The following is an 18,172-nucleotide window of genomic DNA, read 5'->3' as shown; positions in this document are numbered from 1 at the left end:
GTTCCTTTCTGCTGCCGTCAATTTAGTCAAACGGCGCTGTGGTGAAATGCTGCCTCTACTGTTTTGGAGGCTAACGGCTATAATATAAAGTATTTTATTTTTCTCTTAATTTTTTTTCTATTTTTATTTTGAGATATATAAACTAACAAACGCATAATATGTTAAATTATTGTTAATTTTAATTTATTTCAATTTAATTTAATGCAAAATATTTAGTTTAACGCTAGCAAAGATGTAGCAACCTATTTCCTATTTTTAATGAAGGAAATAAATTGCACTGTTCACAGTGTAATCATGACCTGGAAAAGAATGTGCTCACGTGTGTCGCAGGCAAGACAGTCACAACTTCATTTACCCATTTATCATTAATGCCTATTGCACATTTCTGTTGTGCAAAATTACTGATGGAACAGGTCCGTCTCCATGACAACAAGTCCATCTGCTAATGAGAACCACAAGAAGAGGATGGAAGTGAAAACCCTTTTGATAAAGCAGAAGCGGTTAGAGTTACAGTGAAAAGTAGTAGTAAAGTGATTATTTCTTTAGCTACAACCGCCTAGCACAATTACAAACATCGAATTAATTCATAGCACAACGTTTTCACTTTCTTGTTTGGTAGTCAATGATGACTCATCCCTGTCCTTAGTCCCATTCATGCTGTCACCTCCAGTCAGTGTCAATCCAGAGCGCTTTCTTCCACACGATGGCGCCATTTCACCCGGGGAGGCGAAAACAGACCGCCACGCCTGTAGGCGGACCAGCACAGTCGTAGCCTGTATCGTCAGACCAGACATAGGATACAGACAACAACAGTGACAGATCAAGACCGCATTTCTGTTTGCAACCAGCTATGGGTGTAGTCTGAAAAGTGGATACAGTAGCGCACCGCCATATACCTCGAAGTTTTATCCTCATGAAGGAGCTCCGTCCTGGCTGAGTTTGGGAGATGGGAGTACTCAACATTGCAGACCAGGTACGCTGAAAAAGAATGCTCCGTGTTTATGCTGTGGCGCAGTCTATTTGCTGGGCAAGACCTGCTCTTGTGCGCAGCATTTTACGTCTTATTCGCCGAACGAATTGTGTGTATTTTTATGTTATTGGTGGCGCATGTTTATTTAAGGGGATGACTGAATCGTAACGATGTAAACTTGTGCGACTGGGGATGCTCGGCATTCATACGTTAACACATACGTTGTTGCAGCTCTGATGGAGGCCCTCCTCTGGGTCGGGGCCAGCTCTGTAGCAGAATTAGCTTGCTACAGCCGTTTGGCTAGCTGACGTAAGTAGCGAGACAAGGGCCTGTAGGCCTCAGCCAGGGCTCAGTGTATTTGCTGGAGTGACACAAGTATCGCATTAACGCTAAAGTAAAGGCCCCTAAATGCAGCATTCCACGCAATTGTATCATATTTAATCATTTAGCTGGATAGATCATTGCTGTAACCAAAATGCGACCTGCTCATAGCGTGATGGACATAACTGAATCGTCCCTCCGGATCAGCGTTAATTGTATGCAACGTTATCACAGCAGCAACTTAGCAGGTATTTTCTATATTGCAGCCTCCTCTGGTCCAGGCCATCTTCAATCGTAATGCTGAAGAAGTTCAACTATTATTGCACAAAAAGGAGGATGTCAATGCACTGGTACGTATGATGCACGTTGAGTTGTAATGCGTAACGGGTTCTTATCATGAAGGACTTATACCCCTTAACATCCGTCACGCATGAAAATCGTCATACTCCCTTTGATTGATCATATGTTTATCCCGCAGGACCAAGAGCGCCGTACGCCACTTCATGCTGCTGCCTGTGTGGGTGACGTCCATATAATGGACCTCCTCATTGAATCAGGTGAGTGAGCTGTATGCATTACTGATACTTGGCTTTGTGTTGAGAATTTGGACTAGTAAAATGTGGTGCATACTTTGCTAATTTGTGCAGCCATATCACTCTTTTCTTATATTTGGGACTCTTACTTTTTTTTTCCTTTGTCTGTCAGGTGCCACTGTAAATGCTAAAGACCACGTATGGTTGACCCCGTTGCACAGGGCGGCTGCTTCCAGGAATGAAGTGAGCATTAAACTAATTTCCTTTTGCCATGTCAAATGGTCTAATTATTTCTCAGTGAGATCACTTCATCCTTTAATTCTGTTATGAATTCACCCACTGCACCAAAATATTATGCTGACTGAAGGAAATGCAGCAAACCACAGATATGATGTGCGCTTTAAGCTCTTGTGATTGTTTCCCTCTCCCTAGAGGGCAGTGGGTCTGCTGCTGAGGCGCGGAGCAGAGGCAAATGCACGAGACAAGTTCTGGCAGACGCCGCTGCATGTGGCTGCTGCCAACCGAGCCACACGCTGCGCAGAGGCCCTGCTGACCCAGCTGAGCAACCTGAACATGGCAGATCGCACCGGCAGAACTGCCCTGCACCATGCGGCTCAGAGTGGGTTCCAGGAGGTGAGCCTGCAGATATTACCTTCCCTACTTGACGTTTTCATGAAATAATGAGAACCTAATGAGCGCTTCTTCCACAATTTTTTTCATTTGTCTAACAGATGGTGAAGCTGCTGCTGAACAAAGGGGCCAACCTGAGTGCCATCGATAAGAAGGAGAGGCAGCCTATCCATTGTGCTGCTTACTTGGGTAAGCGAGTTTCAGTTTCTTGCCAATGCTGCACAGCGCACATTTTCATTGTCAGACAGCATTCAAAGCTCCCATTGTTCAAGGCAAGTTTTACTCAAACGAGGAGCAAAAAATGGCCAAGTCCTTGCGTCACAATCCGGGGTAAAAGACACGATGGTCTCTGAATGAACAAATGGTTGTGTCTCATTTGCTTCAGTCTCTTTCTGTTTGTGGTCATTATTGCTTTTAACCTGTCAACATAAATATAATTTGTGATCGAAGAAATACTGAAAGGCTTTCGCTGTGTTTGTGTTCCCCATAGGGCATGTGGACGTTGTGAAGTTGCTGGTGTCCCGCAGTGCAGACAAGAGCTGCAAGGATAAGCAGGGCTACACACCTCTCCATGCTGCTGCTGCAAGTGGTCACATCGAAATTGTAAAGTACCTACTGAGGATGGGGGCAGAGGTGAGTGATTTGACATTGATTTTTTTTAAGTATTGATTTTAAAACTAGCCAAATTAAGCTACCCTTTTTGTCTGTTTTATTAAATGTCACATTGTATAACAAAGTCTTTTATCATCGGTATAAGCTGACACTTATTTTAAGATTTCCAGGAATCTGCCCTTTCATGCTCAAGGCACAGTCTGATCTTCTATCACATGTGTGTTTTACTGTCAGATTGATGAGCCCAATGGCTTTGGAAACACTCCCCTCCATGTGGCTTGCTACATGGGGCAGGAGGCAGTGGCTACCGAGCTGGTGAACCATGGAGCTAATGTTAACCAGCCCAACAAGTGCGGCTACACCCCTCTGCACCTGGCTGCCGTCTCCACCAACGGTGCCCTCTGTCTGGAGTTGCTGGTCAACAATGGGGCAGATGTCAACCAGCAGGTATGAAATGCGCTGCTGGGTATCAAATAGAAATGACCGTACAATTTACTTCCTTGTTCCTGTTATTAGTATTCACGTAAATTGGTGATAATTGTTATATTTTCAGTTCCCTTGAAAGTACAGATGTTGTCGTGCCATGCATTTTGTTTTTGTTTGTCAGGCTATTATCAAAATTAGATGTAGTTTAGTTTTTACCACTCGATTTCAAATTAGAAAAAAATGATTGGGATTGATAGCTGTGGTCCAAAGTAATTAAATCACAACATGGCAGTGTGTGTTGAGAAGGAGTGAACAAACTACACATTTTATTTCTGCCTATAGAAAGTCTTCATCTCTCACAGGCATTTAGCTGCCAGGAATGATAACATTGCTATGGTGTTATCTTAGACTGCACGAGGAAAAAAAATGCCATCATGAATGCCATTGATCATTCCTCTAATCATAGCTTACGAGACCTGTAGAAAGTATCTTTCTGAAGCTTGCTAAGAAAAAGTCTAATCAGTGAATTGTCAAGCTGTTATAATGATAATAAACTATGCTTAAGCTGAAATAACATGGGTTCATATTCTGTTTTTCTTACCCTCCACAGAGCAAAGAAGGGAAAAGCCCCCTGCACATGGCAGCCATTCATGGACGCTTCACACGCTCTCAGATCCTCATCCAAAATGGTAACAAGGACTTTACTGACTGACTGACCCGTGAGGAAAAAGTTGGTGCAGACTTTTCTCTTCTTCAAATGCGTCTGTGATTCACTGAATCTTCCCTGCTTTCCTTCAGGTGGGGAAATTGATTGTGTGGACAAGTATGGCAATACTCCTCTCCACGTTGCTGCTAAGTACGGCCATGAACTGCTGATCAGCACTCTGATGACCAACGGAGCAGACACGGCCAGGTATCGGAAAAGCTTTAAGTGAAATTACTAATGAGTGTAATTGTGCACACAAAGTTGTAAAGCACAGCATTTAATACATAAAAACTTCAATGTACGTGTCTCATGCTATAAGACAGTGGGTTACATTTTTAATCTTGACTGTTTCTAACCTCCTCTTCTTCGTTTTGGCATTTCCAGACGTGGGATTCATGGAATGTTCCCCTTGCACTTAGCTGTGCTGTACGGGTTTTCAGACTGTTGTCGCAAGTTACTCTCCTCAGGTTTGTCTTAGTTTAATAAATGTTTGCACTCTTAACTTTTATGTCTGCTTCTATACACTTGGACATAACTGTTACCGCCATCTGCTTCTTCATTACCTTACAGGTCAGCTGTATAGTATCGTTTCATCTATGAGTAAGGAGCATGTACTATCGGCTGGGTTTGACATAAACACCCCTGACAACTTTGGGAGGACCTGTCTACACGCTGCTGCCTCTGGAGGGTAACATGCAGAATCTGCTTTGTCACTGAAGTAGTAAAATAATTAAAAATATTCTGGTTCCCCAAATCAACTGTAACTCCAGCCTAATTTAACTCCTGTTATAATCTTTCTTTACAGAAATGTTGAATGTCTGAACTTGCTCTTAAGTAGTGGTACCGACTTGAATAAGAGGGACATAATGGGAAGGTGAGTTTTACTGTCAACCTTGTTAGATGCCTGTGTTTTTTTTTTTCTTTTTAGTGATGCTGTAACAGTGATTCAAGTGCCATTCCTGTTATTCAGAGTGACTCTATTTTCTGTCCTCGCATTCTTCCCTGTAGGACACCGTTGCACTATGCGGCTGCTAATGGGAGGTACCAGTGCACTGTGACCCTGGTGAGCGCTGGCGCTGAGGTCAACGAGCCTGACCAGACAGGCTGTACTCCCCTGCACTACTCTGCCGCCTCCCAAGCCTTCAGCAGGTTGGAAAACTCATCTCTGTCATGTTGTGTTCGCTCCGAAACGCCAGAAGCAACACAAGCCTCCAAATTCTGTTTGAGGCTGGCAGAAAGGCAACTGTTGTCCCAGAACACTGATGCACTGGTAAAACTGTCAAATTGGCAGGTGGATCACGAAATTCACAGTTGGTGCACAAAGAAAAATGTTCATTGGCCTAATCTGCCTCGGCTTCTTCTGTTACCTCTTACTACTCATACTTTTTCATTTCAAGCAGTTGGCCGTTTATTTCTATGTAAATATTTCTAAGTATTTGGATTTATATTCAAATCACATTAACTTCTGAGCATCAAGCTTTTTTAGGTAGCAGTGTAACTATCTAAACAAAACACAGAGGAATGTGCAGGTTTGCAGTGATGAATATGTTACCCTGACCTCAAGAAAGTTTATTCAGTCAAAGCCTTTTCTGGTCTTTTCAGAGTTGATCGTCATTTTTCTGGGAACCATCAGAACGATGAGGATGAGGCGAAGGAGTCGTACTTGTGAGTTCTTGTCTTCCCTTTCCTGCGTCTGACCATGACTAATGTGATCAAGGCTTTAAGTTGAATATACTGACACAAAGTTTGGTTGTGGAAAACATTGGTGCTGTAAGAATTAAATGAAATGCTCCAATTCTTTATCCCCTCTTCCTGCATTTTTTAATACCAGCTGCTTGGAGCATCTTCTGGACAATGGTGCTGATCCATCGATGGTCAACTCAAAGGGTTACAGTGCTGTTCACTATGCAGCTTACCATGGCAACAAACAGAACCTGGAGTTGGTGAGTTTTCCTGTTTTTAACCTGAAATAAAGTCACAACTTAACTCAGCAGATGCGTTAATCAGTCATATGTCACATGTTACACGCACTGATACACATGTTCCACTCAAGCAGATATCACAAATCTGGTCCCTGGTAGATACAAGACTTGCTTAGATCCACACTTTATTTATTTATTCTGTGCTCTAACAGAGTGAAATGTTTCCAGAATTAATTGAGTGATGTTTAGTCAAAATGATTAATTAATGGGATTGTTCTGTGCATGATGAAAAATATTCAGGTGTTTGTATTAATATGCGTAGCATGTTTTGTGTTGCTTGTTTCCACTGTAAATTAAATTAAATCCATGTATTTATTTATTTTCAGCTTCTGGAGATGTCTTTTAATGCACTAGGAGACATAGAGAGCAGTATTCCAGTCAGTCCACTGCATCTTGCTGTGAGTGTTTTTACATTCAGCCAACTCTCTTTGTCAACGCCGGCTTCAATCAACCTCTAAATGTTGATTAAATCCAAAGTTGTGACGGCCTTCCTCTGCTCCCTCAGGCTGACAAGGGCCACTGGCAGGCGCTGCGTGTGCTGACGGAGACTGCAGCCTATGTGGATATGCAGGATGCTGCAGGCCGTTCTGTGCTCTACTTGGCTGCACAGAAAGGCTACGCCCGCTGTGTGGAGGTGCTGTTGGCTCAGGGGGCCTCCTGTCTCCTCAATGACAACCGCCTCATGTGGACTCCAATTCATGTTGCAGGTATACTGCTCTCTGCTGCAAGGGTTCAGGCATAGCATTGTGTCTGATTGTTACCACCCTGAATAGAGTCAGTTTTATGTTATAGAGAGTATTCAGATGTATTTTTTTCATTCTCTTTCTTCTTTGTTTCATACCAGCTGCCAATGGTCATTCAGACTGCCTGCGCATGATGATTGATTATGGAGAGGAGGGGGATCTTGCCAACGTTGCAGACAAATTTGGCCAGTGAGTTGTTTTCTGTGGGAAGTGTGGCTTCACTTTGTGCCTTCAGCTCTCCGAAACGGTTAAATGCGGAAAGCTAATTTGACCAATGTGCATACAGTAACAAAAAAACGCATTTGTGTTGTCACCCATGCCCCTTTCAGGACCCCTCTGATGCTAGCTGTTCTGGGAGGTCACACCGACTGTGTCCACTTCCTGTTGGAGAAGGGTGCCTTGCCAGATGCCAAGGACAAGAGGGGGAGCACAGCTTTGCACAGAGGGGTAGGTCAGAAACACTGCATGTTGCTACATCATCAAATGCAACAACGTTGTATAAGACTAATTGGTGGGTAAAGTGCAAGTGCAACAACATAGGTGTTTCACCTTAATTCTCACTACCAAATGTAGTTTAGATAATATGATCAAACTGGGGACTTGGGGAAAAACCTGCTTGATAAACTGCATCCAGCAGAGTTGGCACATTCCCTCTGTGCAAAAGAGTAAAATATCAAATGAAAGGAATAGTGGTTTAAGCTCTGTTTCTAAAAGTCCTGTTAGTACCATCTGTTACGGGTCAAAGCAACAGAGCCAAGGCACAGTAGGTGGCCAGGTATTCAGCTCAGTTGTGGATTAAAAAACATGAAATATCTATTGGCGAATATTCTTAATCGGAAAAGGAATGCTCTGCCAAGTAAAGTATCCTATATCTAATAAATGCTGCTGTGATCCTTGAGTACAATACATAACAGAGGACTTTTAAGGAAAACGTTTTTTGTCTTCAAAGTAAAAAAGTCCTAATTGTTGTTTCTCTCAGTCCAAGTTGTTGTTTTTCTTTGTGAAATTGTCTCATCACCCCTTGCTGGTCTTTGCTCAGGCGGTGTTGGGTCATGATGACTGTGTGACAGCCCTGCTGGAGCACAAAGCTTCTGCACTGTGTCGGGACGCCCAGGGTAGTACACCGCTGCACTACGCTGCATCCAGAGGCCACACAGAGATCCTGGCCAGTCTGGTGCAGGCCGCCATGGCAACAGACCCACAAGATAAACTGCTGGACAACAAACAATACACCCCATTACACTGGGCTGCTTACAAAGGTTCGCTCAGTTTGATTGGCTGAAAATTGGTTAATCTCCAAACCTTCGATCAATCACTGTAACCTATGTCGTCTATAATGCTGAGTGTGTTTGTTCTCAGGGCATGAAGACTGTTTGGAGGTTTTACTTGAATTTAAAACATTTATCCATGAAGAGGGAAACCCTTTCACCCCCCTGCACTGTGCTCTGTGAGTATTAACTCACTGTGTCTTACTGTGTAAAAACAAATGACTTTTACCGGAAAAAAACTCAACACAATTTGTAGGTTTGATGAAATCATCATTTTATTAATTCAGCTGTCTTGCTTGTAGGATGAATGGCCACAGCGGTGCTGCAGAGAGGCTGCTGGAATCTGCTGGGGTCCACATGATCAACACCAGAGATGCCAAAGGAAGGTGAGGCTGCAGAACAAAACGGGTTTATTTGAGAACAGCGGTGATTATTTGATATCTTATTAAATAATCAGTCGTGAAGGCCCATTGTTTTGTACTTGAAGCTTACCACAGCCCCTGAAGCTGAAACAACAGTCATACAGTAATTGCTCTGTCTGTGCCTGTAGGACCCCACTGCATGCTGCTGCATTTGCTGAGGATGTCGCGGGACTTCAGCTGGTGCTTCGCCATGGAGCAGAGATCAATACAGTGGACAAAAGTGGACGCTCTGCTCTGATGGTAGCTGCTGACAAGGGACACAGCGGCACTGTGGGTAAGTCTTTGACCTGTTGCTCTTGTCGGGTTCTCATAGCTCGTTTCACACAGCTGTTTGTCACACTCAGGTTTGAATAGATGCGCCTCCTCTGACTATAATTATCAGATCAGGATATCAGTAGTTGCTCTTTTGTTGTCCAGCAATCCTCCTTCACCGGGCCAAGGCTGACCTGACACTGCTGGATGAGAACAGGAACACTGCCCTGCACCTGGCCTGCAGCAAGGTACACATCGCAATTATTCACAAGATCCTGAAGTCAAGGCTTCTCTGTGCTGTGCTGAACATAAACACTGTGCCTATTAGAAAGAATCTGAGTACTTCTGCAAATACAATTCTTCTTCAATTCGCAATATCTTTTACACCTGATTATAATGAGGTACACTTTCTTTGAATCCTAAGAAACTCTTGATAAATAGAGGCTCATGCATTTTTTTTTCCCCCCACTGTCTTTTTGTTTTGTCCCTCAGGCTCATGAGATGTGTGCCCTGCTGATTCTGGGGGAGATCCACAGTCCCACGCTCATAAACGCTACCAACAGTGCTCTGCAAATGTGAGACGCTAGTCACATTTTGAAGCTACTAACAAAAAAAGTGGACAAATAACATAGTTCACTGGGATTTAATGGAAATAACTGTAGCCCACAATTCTACAAAGCATTTGTATAAGCCCTGTTTGTCCTAGTGTCACTTCTAGTCATTTAACTTAGTTCGCAAATGATGTTGCGACAAACACCTGTGCATAAATCTTTTACATCTGGCCACGACACTGAGGCCGGATCCCTTGATAAAAGTTTCAGGTCTTCTTCACATGTTGTGGTTGATGCATAGTAGCCCTGCCAGCTGTCTCTCACAGTCTCCCTCGTTCTCCTCCAGGCCCCTCCATCTTGCAGCACGTAATGGCCTGGCTACGGTGGTGCAGGCACTGCTGAGTAGAGGAGCCACTGTGCTGGCTGTGGATGAGGAAGGTGAGGCCTTTTAAACAAAGTGCTGTGTTAAACTGTATTGAGTTTGAGGTTGGAATTTTTTGAAGAATAGCACATTTTTTTTTATGTTTCAGCTTATGTGCTATATATCATACATTCTGCAGGTGCTCTGAACCTCTCCACCGACTCCTGAGGGAAATATCTGTTTTGTTTTGTTTTTTTGCTTTTTTGCCTGCTAAATGTTCACCAGCTATTCATTAACTGTGTCTGTCTGCCGTTTGGTGCTGAGCAGGTCATGTGCAGTGGTGTTTTAGAGCTTTTGCTGAAAACAGCTGCCTGCATCTGAAAATGACACTAATGAGACCATTGAGAAATTTGTGTAAAAGATGCTAAAACCCTCTGCTGAAATGATGGAAGCTGCAGAATTGGGTGATAATTCTGTGGTTTCATCTTATGAGCAACATCTTTGACATCATTTGATGTATTGTCAATGGTTGGAGCAGCTGTAGCAGAGACCCCTGATATCGTTCACATGTTGTTCAGTTGCATGTGTGCACTAATGTGAATTTGTTGTCTGTCGATCAGGCCACACCCCAGCCCTGGCCTGTGCTCCCAACAAGGACGTGGCTGACTGCCTGGCTCTGATCCTCTCTACCATGAAGCCTTTCCCCCAGCGGGACCCTTCCTCCTGCTCCTGCTCCTCTCCCACCGTCTCCCCCTCCCAGGGTCTCAACTTGCTGAAGCACTGCGGCATCACCGCCACCTGCGCCCCCCTGCCCAGTAACGGCCTCCACAACGGCTACGTCAAAGACCGTCACGGTGCACCAGTCGGCCTGGACGGGTGTCTGTCTGAGTGAGGTCACGCGCCCCCCTCAGTCAGCTGCTATCACCATCATCACCACCAGGGGGGACTCCCTTTAACATGGCCCCGAGGACCAGGAGAGCACCCACCCACATGTCTGTTCTGTGTATGTATGTGTTTGTGTGTCTGTGTGTGCGTGAGTGTTTGGTCTTCTCTTGAGGTGCAGTCAAACCTAATATGCAATTAGATCCCATTCCTCCATCTCCTGGTAGTGCTTAATAAGTAGAGGCGGATTGCTCTACAAGGTCACTCAGATGAAGTGTGGGATCCAAAACAAACACTAGCAATCTGGCCATCTCTAAATCATTTAACCCTTTAAATCCATGTCAACATAATTATATAACCGACATCTAAGAGCATGGAAATCGGTGTATTCTCAACTGTCTTTCTCCTCATATCATTCAGTATAAAAGTCATATCATGTTTAATCAGTTGTGGTGACCTTGTAGAGGAACATAGAGCCTTCCCAAAAGAATGATCAAAGAGTTTCTTTGTTTGTTACTTTGATTATTTTTGTCTTCTTTTGTTTTCCTTTTTTTTTTTTTTTTAATTGTCCGTTAGCCTAGATTTTTATGAAGGAACCACACAAGGGAAAATCTAAATTTTGCTTATGAGTGCAATGCTTGTGTACTACAGTACAATCCGACAATTTGGAAAAGGGTCACAAAGATGTTAATTCCATAGTGTACTTTAAACGTACGGCCTAGAATTGTTTGGCATTTTAAGATAATTTGGTAGTGCTGCTGAATACATTAGCATGTCTCCTTCCAAAGGAGGGCCATGTTTGGGTCAGCGTTGTAACATCGATTTGTTCTTAATGCTGACTTCATGTTTTAAAGATGCTAAATAAGTGTTTGTTAAGCTAGAATGTTTCTAAGCATATAACTTATGACCAAAGTTGATCAACACTATTATGGCTATAAATTATTTATTTGAGATGAACTGTACTGTATAGAGAAAGACAATAGATCTTGATATACCTCGTCAACTCGTTTAGCAGCTGCTTCATCTTCACCCAGGGTCCGTAGGCCTAATGTTCTCTTTTTGTAGGACTAGAGAACTACTGTAGGATAGTGACTGACTGAGGCCTTGTTTATTTCTAGATGAAGGCTTTACTAGTAATATCTGCCAACAACACCTCATCAAAGCATCATATATCTGAGCACATAAATGAACAAGCCATTTCAATTTATTTCCCATCTCTTTAACAGTGTTTTTTGGAAAAGATTTCAGAATTTGAATGGCCTAATTATCGAAAGAGAGCAATCTGTTTTGGTTTTTAGGCGCTCATGGCGTATTTTTCTTTATGTTCTTGAAGTTGAACTGGCCATCAGCATTGTGGTTTTAACAAGCTCCCACTAGAGTATTTCTTGGAGCTGGTGAACTAGTCTTAAACATCTAATAGCTCATATCTCAACTTCTCGGTGGTCAGCTCTGATCAATTTGAACAGATAGAGTATTGTCTGCTGTTTTTATTGGGCAGTTGTCAAGCAATATTTTCTTTTGGCCTTTTCGTTTGACGTTATTGAATAGACAATCACTGTCACAAGGGCTTTTGTTTCCCTGGAATGTGTTTGATTTTTTTTCTTCCTTTCGTTTTTTTTTTTTCGTTTCTATTATTTCATGAAAAATTACCTAAAGACTAAACGAATGGCTCTGTGTGTGCCGGGCATTTTACTGTCAGTGTTAACACAAATGCACTGGATTGCCTTTATGGCATCTCATGAAATGCCTTTTGACCCATGCCTTCCGTAACACATCATTTCAGTTGGATTGCGTAATGGCAGAGCGTGATGAGCCCTGAGACCGATTATCTTTCCACCCATTTGATAGCAACAGCATTGAACCACAGTTGCACCATCGTATCTAGTGGAAAATAAATTGCGCGGCATATCTTTATATGTTCTGGCGTTATCAATGACCAGGGGGTTGATATCCCTTATAGAAGCAAATAGGGCTAAGAGGAAAAGGAGAGGGATCTTTGCTTAGGCCAATACCTGTTGTTTAGATTTCAGGAATAGCAGAAATCCAAATATGTGCTTTTTTTCGGTGTTCATTTTGTCGTCTCGTCATCCCATTTCTGGTACTAAGCATACTAAAGATGATTGTATCGGACCACTAGAGCTGTTTGTGACTTTTAGATGTTATATCTATGCTATTTTGTCGTTTTTTTTTAGACCATCTGCTGGTGGTTAAATTACACTGAGTCAGATTGTTTTCATTGGTGTGATAACTTCATATCCACTGGTAATGAAGTGGCACAATTGCACACATTAGTTGACTGGATGAGAGATGAGGACCTAGACTAGGCTACGTCGTTGAATACCCCTGCGAAAATTCTTTCGTGTATTTTACATGACTTACTAAAACTGACAAAGTCCATTTCAGAGCAGTAATTTCTCAGAGTTTGTGTCGTAGATTCGTAGTTGGCATTTCAACTGTCCTCCATAACTGATTGAAATGAAATGGAACTAATCAATGACCCCAAGCCTTTGTTCTCTTGATCAATTTATAATTTCCAGGAGAACGGTTATTGTTATTATTATTAATATTAGGGATAGGTACATAATTTTGTAATCTCAGGATCTGTGCTGAAGCAGCAGGCAGAATTTATTAATCCAATCAGATCTCAGCCGGATAATTATGTCTACATTTTTTTTTTATTATTTTGTTTTTGATGGGATTTTCCATAATTTAAGTCCTTTTTAACCGTAATCCCACAGCACTTAATTAGATAGTCAAGCACGCACTTTAGTACATTCAGGTTCTAAGTGTGCAAAATAGAGCAGATGTAATGTATGTACTTATGTTTACATGCATGTGTGTTGCTGCTGAATACAGGAAGGAAGGGTTGCAAAAGACAAGCAAAGGCTGCAACGAAATTGTACTCTTAACAATGCATTATTAAAAAAAAAAAGAAAAAAAAAGTCGAAGTACTTCGGGACAGTGTCCACTGCCCACTGACTTTTTTTGTGTTATCTAGTTCTGGGCAACCGGCCCAAAGAAAGTGACAAGGTTACGTTACCCAGCCTACTGTTAATAATGCAGACTCTGGCCTAAGTCACTTAAAGTCAGTCCAGTGATTCAACAGACACCTCAGGCAGGCTCCTCAAAATACTCTACATGCTCTCTCTGCCATCTGTAGGTGCTGTCTGTGTGGGCAGGGATTTTTTTCTCTTGTGATGTCCCTATCTGACCAGTAAATGGAGCCATTGCCCCTGCAACTGTACAAGTTGCAACTGAATCCTTTTGTTGTATCACAGTATTCTTATACATGCTTTTTTTATTTGTGTGTAACAGTGATAACCGAGTGATTGCGCATGGAGCTAGATCACATTTTGATATAGTAACGGTTGAACAAGTGGAGCATATACAATATATCTGGTGTCAGAAATGGAAAGCAATGAAAGGTCCAATTGTAGCAATAGAGAGTGTGTGTAATCGTGTGCAGCACAAATATTGCACTGCCATCCATTTAGGCCAATTCAGTAAATCATAGCATAAATGCCAATGGAAGATTTAAATGCGGGTTAGATGTTATAATCTTTGGTCACAAATAAGGCCTGTTTGCCAAAATGGTGTTGAGAGGGGAAAACCTCTTAGTAAAGCAGCAATGGATTTATGCATATGTTCAAGCAGTTTACAGTCTGACCATCAAATCTGAGCCATGAATTTTCTGACTGAAATGAATGTAGGGTCAGTTTAGGGCAGGACAATTTGCTTTCTCCCGACTTTAAACTGTTGCTCTTCATTTGTCTTGCATAGATATGATTATACAGGTAGCATGTAATAACCTAATTCTCTACATATTATACAGTATGTGTAGTAGTCTTCCTGCATTGAGGGTCTGGATAGGTTGTATTTTTTTCTTGGCATTATTGTTGGAGTAGAGGCCTACTGTTGTGTAATATCGCTCTTCTTTCTCTATACATATGTATATTTGTGTGGAGTGTAGCCTATAAGGTAAACAGAGGACAAGAGTTCAGATGAATTTAACATTCATGTTCATCCATTCCATTGAGATTGCCTTACAGTACAGTAAAACAAGAGGGACAAAAAGGTCTACAGTAGACATGATCACACATACTCGTAAATAGCCTATATTTGACAGAAATGCACCTAAGCTACACCCATTTAGTGCCATAGAAACCTTTATTTGCCTTTAGACATAAATCATACTTACCTGGTCAGTAACTTATTCAGAAATAGGCAGGATTATTACAGTTTTGTGTTCGGAGCTGCATGTCTTTTCACCAATTATATTAGTCAAAGAAAAACTATATAAATATTTGCATGGGATATTAGTACTTAAATGCAAGTATTCTGTTAAATTTGTGTCAGTAGAAGTCTATTGTATAATTGGACATTTTTGGAGAATATAGTTAGTCCCTTTGGTATTGGCAAAGCAATCCCTAGGTTGTGTGTTTATTTAACAAGATGGTTTATAACGTGTGTTACCAGGATAAAAAAAACATTTTTGATGTCCAAAAAAAAAAAAAAAGCATGGTATATACAGTATAGAATTGATTTGCCTCAACGGATGTCTCGGTTCTTACTTGAAGTAAATGGCAAATTTCAATTCAACTCTCTGATCCACTGTTGAGCCTTTTTGCCTTAAAAGCTGAAAAAGGAAATGATACCTGACAGTACCTGATAAGTTGCGTCACCTGTAGAGTTATGCTACTTGGTTGGATTGCTGAAAATAAATTCTTGGCTAATTTTGGTCTTACAGACATCTTTGGGTGTCGAGAAGCACACAGATCAATTGAGGTAGCACATAGCTCAAGGTTGCCATGGTGCAGAGATTGTTCTGAGAGGTTAGGATATCGCCATATTTGCCACTGTGAATGAATGAATTCAGAATTCACTCGCAAACAATCAACTTTGGCTTCTCTGTCATCCAGAGACAAAGGACACTGGGGATAAAAGTGGTGTACCTCAAGAAATACAGATGGAAAGGAAATTCTTATGAAAAATGCTTGTACAGCTATGCTAACAAAGAGTTAAAATCTTGTGATCCATCTTGTCGTGGGTAGTGTAATTCTGCTTAAACCAGCCTAAATCAGAGATGTATCTATGCGGAAGTGTTAGATTAGTGTCGGCAGATGTCTCATGTTTCCTACCTTACAAAGGGGCAGCCAACTGCACCTTGTACTTTTTATTGGACCTGCAGTTTTACCTCATCGGTGATATTTTGTGTGACGACACTGACATATCTATCCTCTGTGATTTTTTTTTTTTTTCCTGATGCCAGTCGTGTAGATTTCTCTTGTAGTGTGTGTGTGTGTGTGTGTGTGTGTGAGAGAGAGTGACTTTTCAATATATGCATGTCGAACCTAAACATGCACAAGTCCCTTTTTTTAGAACAGAATAGCATAGTAAACCATGTTTCAACATGTTTCTCTTCATTACAACCAACAGAGGAGTCTGTTATCTGGTGCAGGTCATATAGGGTGAAGGGTACAGTCTAATTTAAGGTGGGAAATGAAGGTAGCTATAAAACTTTACCTCTGTAAGTCAAAACAATACAATTTAACTGCATGACTAATGCTAGTTTGACCGCCTTCCCTGCCTGAGCACTTGGTTATTAATTCCCCCCCACCAATAAGACCTGTGTAATATCGAGCACAGTGGTGGCATGGTGCCTTTTATTTGTTACTACCGAAAGGTACGGTCTTCCATTTGTATTTCCCAGAAGCCTTATAATGGGAAAAAGAAATTACACTGAACGTACACGACTACAGTAGATAGGCTCATATTCCCTCTGAGCATGATTATTTCAACCCTATGTGATCTGAGTTACGTGAAAATAAGCCTGAAAAGCTCCTTCTGCATTAGTCTGGATTTCACGATGCATTTCCAGTGACTGAGTGCTCCCTTTGGGTGGCAGAATAAATTGCACATTACTGATGCGATTTAGGGCACATCAAACATTGAACGGATGGGGATCAGTAGTACGAAAGCACAAATCCAAAGAAGGCATCTCGGGGCTCAGTTGGCTCCCCCCAACACCAACGAGTGAAGGAGCCTATAGACCAAATTTAGGCAAAGACGAGAGGAAAAAAAAAACATCCGGCTTCCTCTGAGGGCAGAAAACATGAGGTTTTGATTGTCAGTAACACATTAACTGTAGAACGACCGTTGTCTGGAATTTCAGAGCTTCTGATTGTTCTTCTCCACTCTTTGCTATACATCGACGATCAGTAACTTCACAATACAAACCGAGTTGTGAAAGGAAGCGGTACCTGCGTTCAAGATCAAGTCTAGGCAAACTGTTTGTTGTGACTGTGTTGCAAATTGATTGTAGAGATTTGTGTTATTTAGGGTAGACTGACTACAAGTAGGGTTGCAGTAGTAGCTGTGTGCAGTGTTAATAACAGTGTGATCATACAATAGAAGTGACGTAACATTTGTTGTCTTACCACGACATTGAGGCATGAATCATCTTCTCTCAAGCTGACCTCGTTTGAAATAGACAAAAGATAAAAGTGCAATAACCTTTTGTTTATCATTGCTTCCTCAGTTGAAAAAAAAAATGTTATTTAATATGCCCTTTTTTTTGTTAACACCAAAAGTCACTCATCTGTAGCAAATGAAGGATTTGAAGTGGTCCTCCTTGTTTGTATTCAGAGAGGTGGCATTTGATAGTGGAGTGTTTGATATTCCATTCTTAAAACTGTGATCAATGTCCAACTTTAAACGCTGCCTGCTCAGAGAAAGGACTGTGCACAAGTTGACTGATAGATTTGAGTAGGTGCTTCTTTTTTTTTTCTTCTTCTTCTTCTTCTTATGGATGGACTTTGATGGTATTGTAGTTTGGGCTTCTGGTTTATAGCCGGTAGACATGTTCATTTGCATGTGTAGATGTGTATATGCATCCTCTTCCTCCTTGAATGAAATGTTTTCTCCAAAATATTTAGACCTGCTGTCAGTGATGTATGCGGATAAAAGGAAATATGAAATGCCTTATATTTGTTTTCAATGTTAAGCATTAAGGGTTCTTACGTGTCCCTCCCTTTTCAGCGTGTAGCCTAAAGCTTGTACAGTTAAGAAACTCATGAGATTTATATCTACTGTATAGCCTATGTGTTTTCAGAATTTGTTACTTGGAGGTCCTGTGATTGTGGTTTTAGAGAAACATTCCCCTTGAAAGTGCCGTTTGTTTTCACCAGCAGAGGATGTGTCTTGGGGGGGAAAATGTATTTACACGAAGGAAAACAAATGTTCAAAACACTTTCCAGTGTTTACTGTTGAACCTGTTGAACTGAATGACAAAAAGTATTCGTGCAGGTGAAATAAGGCAGCAATCTTCTGAAGGAGCACCTTATCGACTTGCTCCTTCTGTGAGCCCATGATGGAAGTAGTCTCACAACAAGCTAGATTACTCTAAAGCAGAGCCATATCAGAGAATTTGCCCAGTAGGAGGCCCCTTGAATGTGCTATTAGGAATAGCCTACTGTAGGAAAGGATGTATACTGCATGTTCTGTGACATTTTTA

The 18,172-nt window shown here is 41.7% G+C and overlaps 1 protein-coding gene across 1 annotated transcript; it reads left to right on the top strand.

Annotated features, from left to right (window-relative positions):
• Positions 1-823: 823 nt before the first annotated feature.
• On the top strand, positions 824-12,233 carry ankrd52a (ankyrin repeat domain 52a). The gene is made up of 28 exons (XM_041946377.1): positions 824-973; positions 1,558-1,641; positions 1,770-1,848; positions 1,997-2,067; positions 2,257-2,457; positions 2,556-2,643; positions 2,945-3,087; positions 3,301-3,513; positions 4,103-4,181; positions 4,291-4,405; positions 4,583-4,665; positions 4,769-4,886; positions 5,004-5,072; positions 5,207-5,347; positions 5,801-5,863; positions 6,030-6,141; positions 6,507-6,578; positions 6,686-6,887; positions 7,025-7,112; positions 7,253-7,370; positions 7,963-8,182; positions 8,283-8,370; positions 8,494-8,577; positions 8,742-8,887; positions 9,031-9,113; positions 9,358-9,440; positions 9,763-9,854; positions 10,398-12,233. The coding sequence occupies exons 1-28, from the start codon at positions 947-949 to the stop codon at positions 10,667-10,669; spliced, it is 3,234 nt and encodes a 1,077-aa protein (XP_041802311.1). The 5' UTR covers positions 824-946; the 3' UTR covers positions 10,670-12,233.
• Positions 12,234-18,172: the final 5,939 nt, after the last annotated feature.

The sequence above is a fragment of the Chelmon rostratus genome, chromosome 10 (assembly GCF_017976325.1).
Source record: "Chelmon rostratus isolate fCheRos1 chromosome 10, fCheRos1.pri, whole genome shotgun sequence".
NCBI lineage: Eukaryota > Metazoa > Chordata > Actinopteri > Chaetodontiformes > Chaetodontidae > Chelmon > Chelmon rostratus.
Note: the sequence above shows the minus strand (reverse complement) of the source record. Positions and strands in the feature narration are given on the sequence as shown.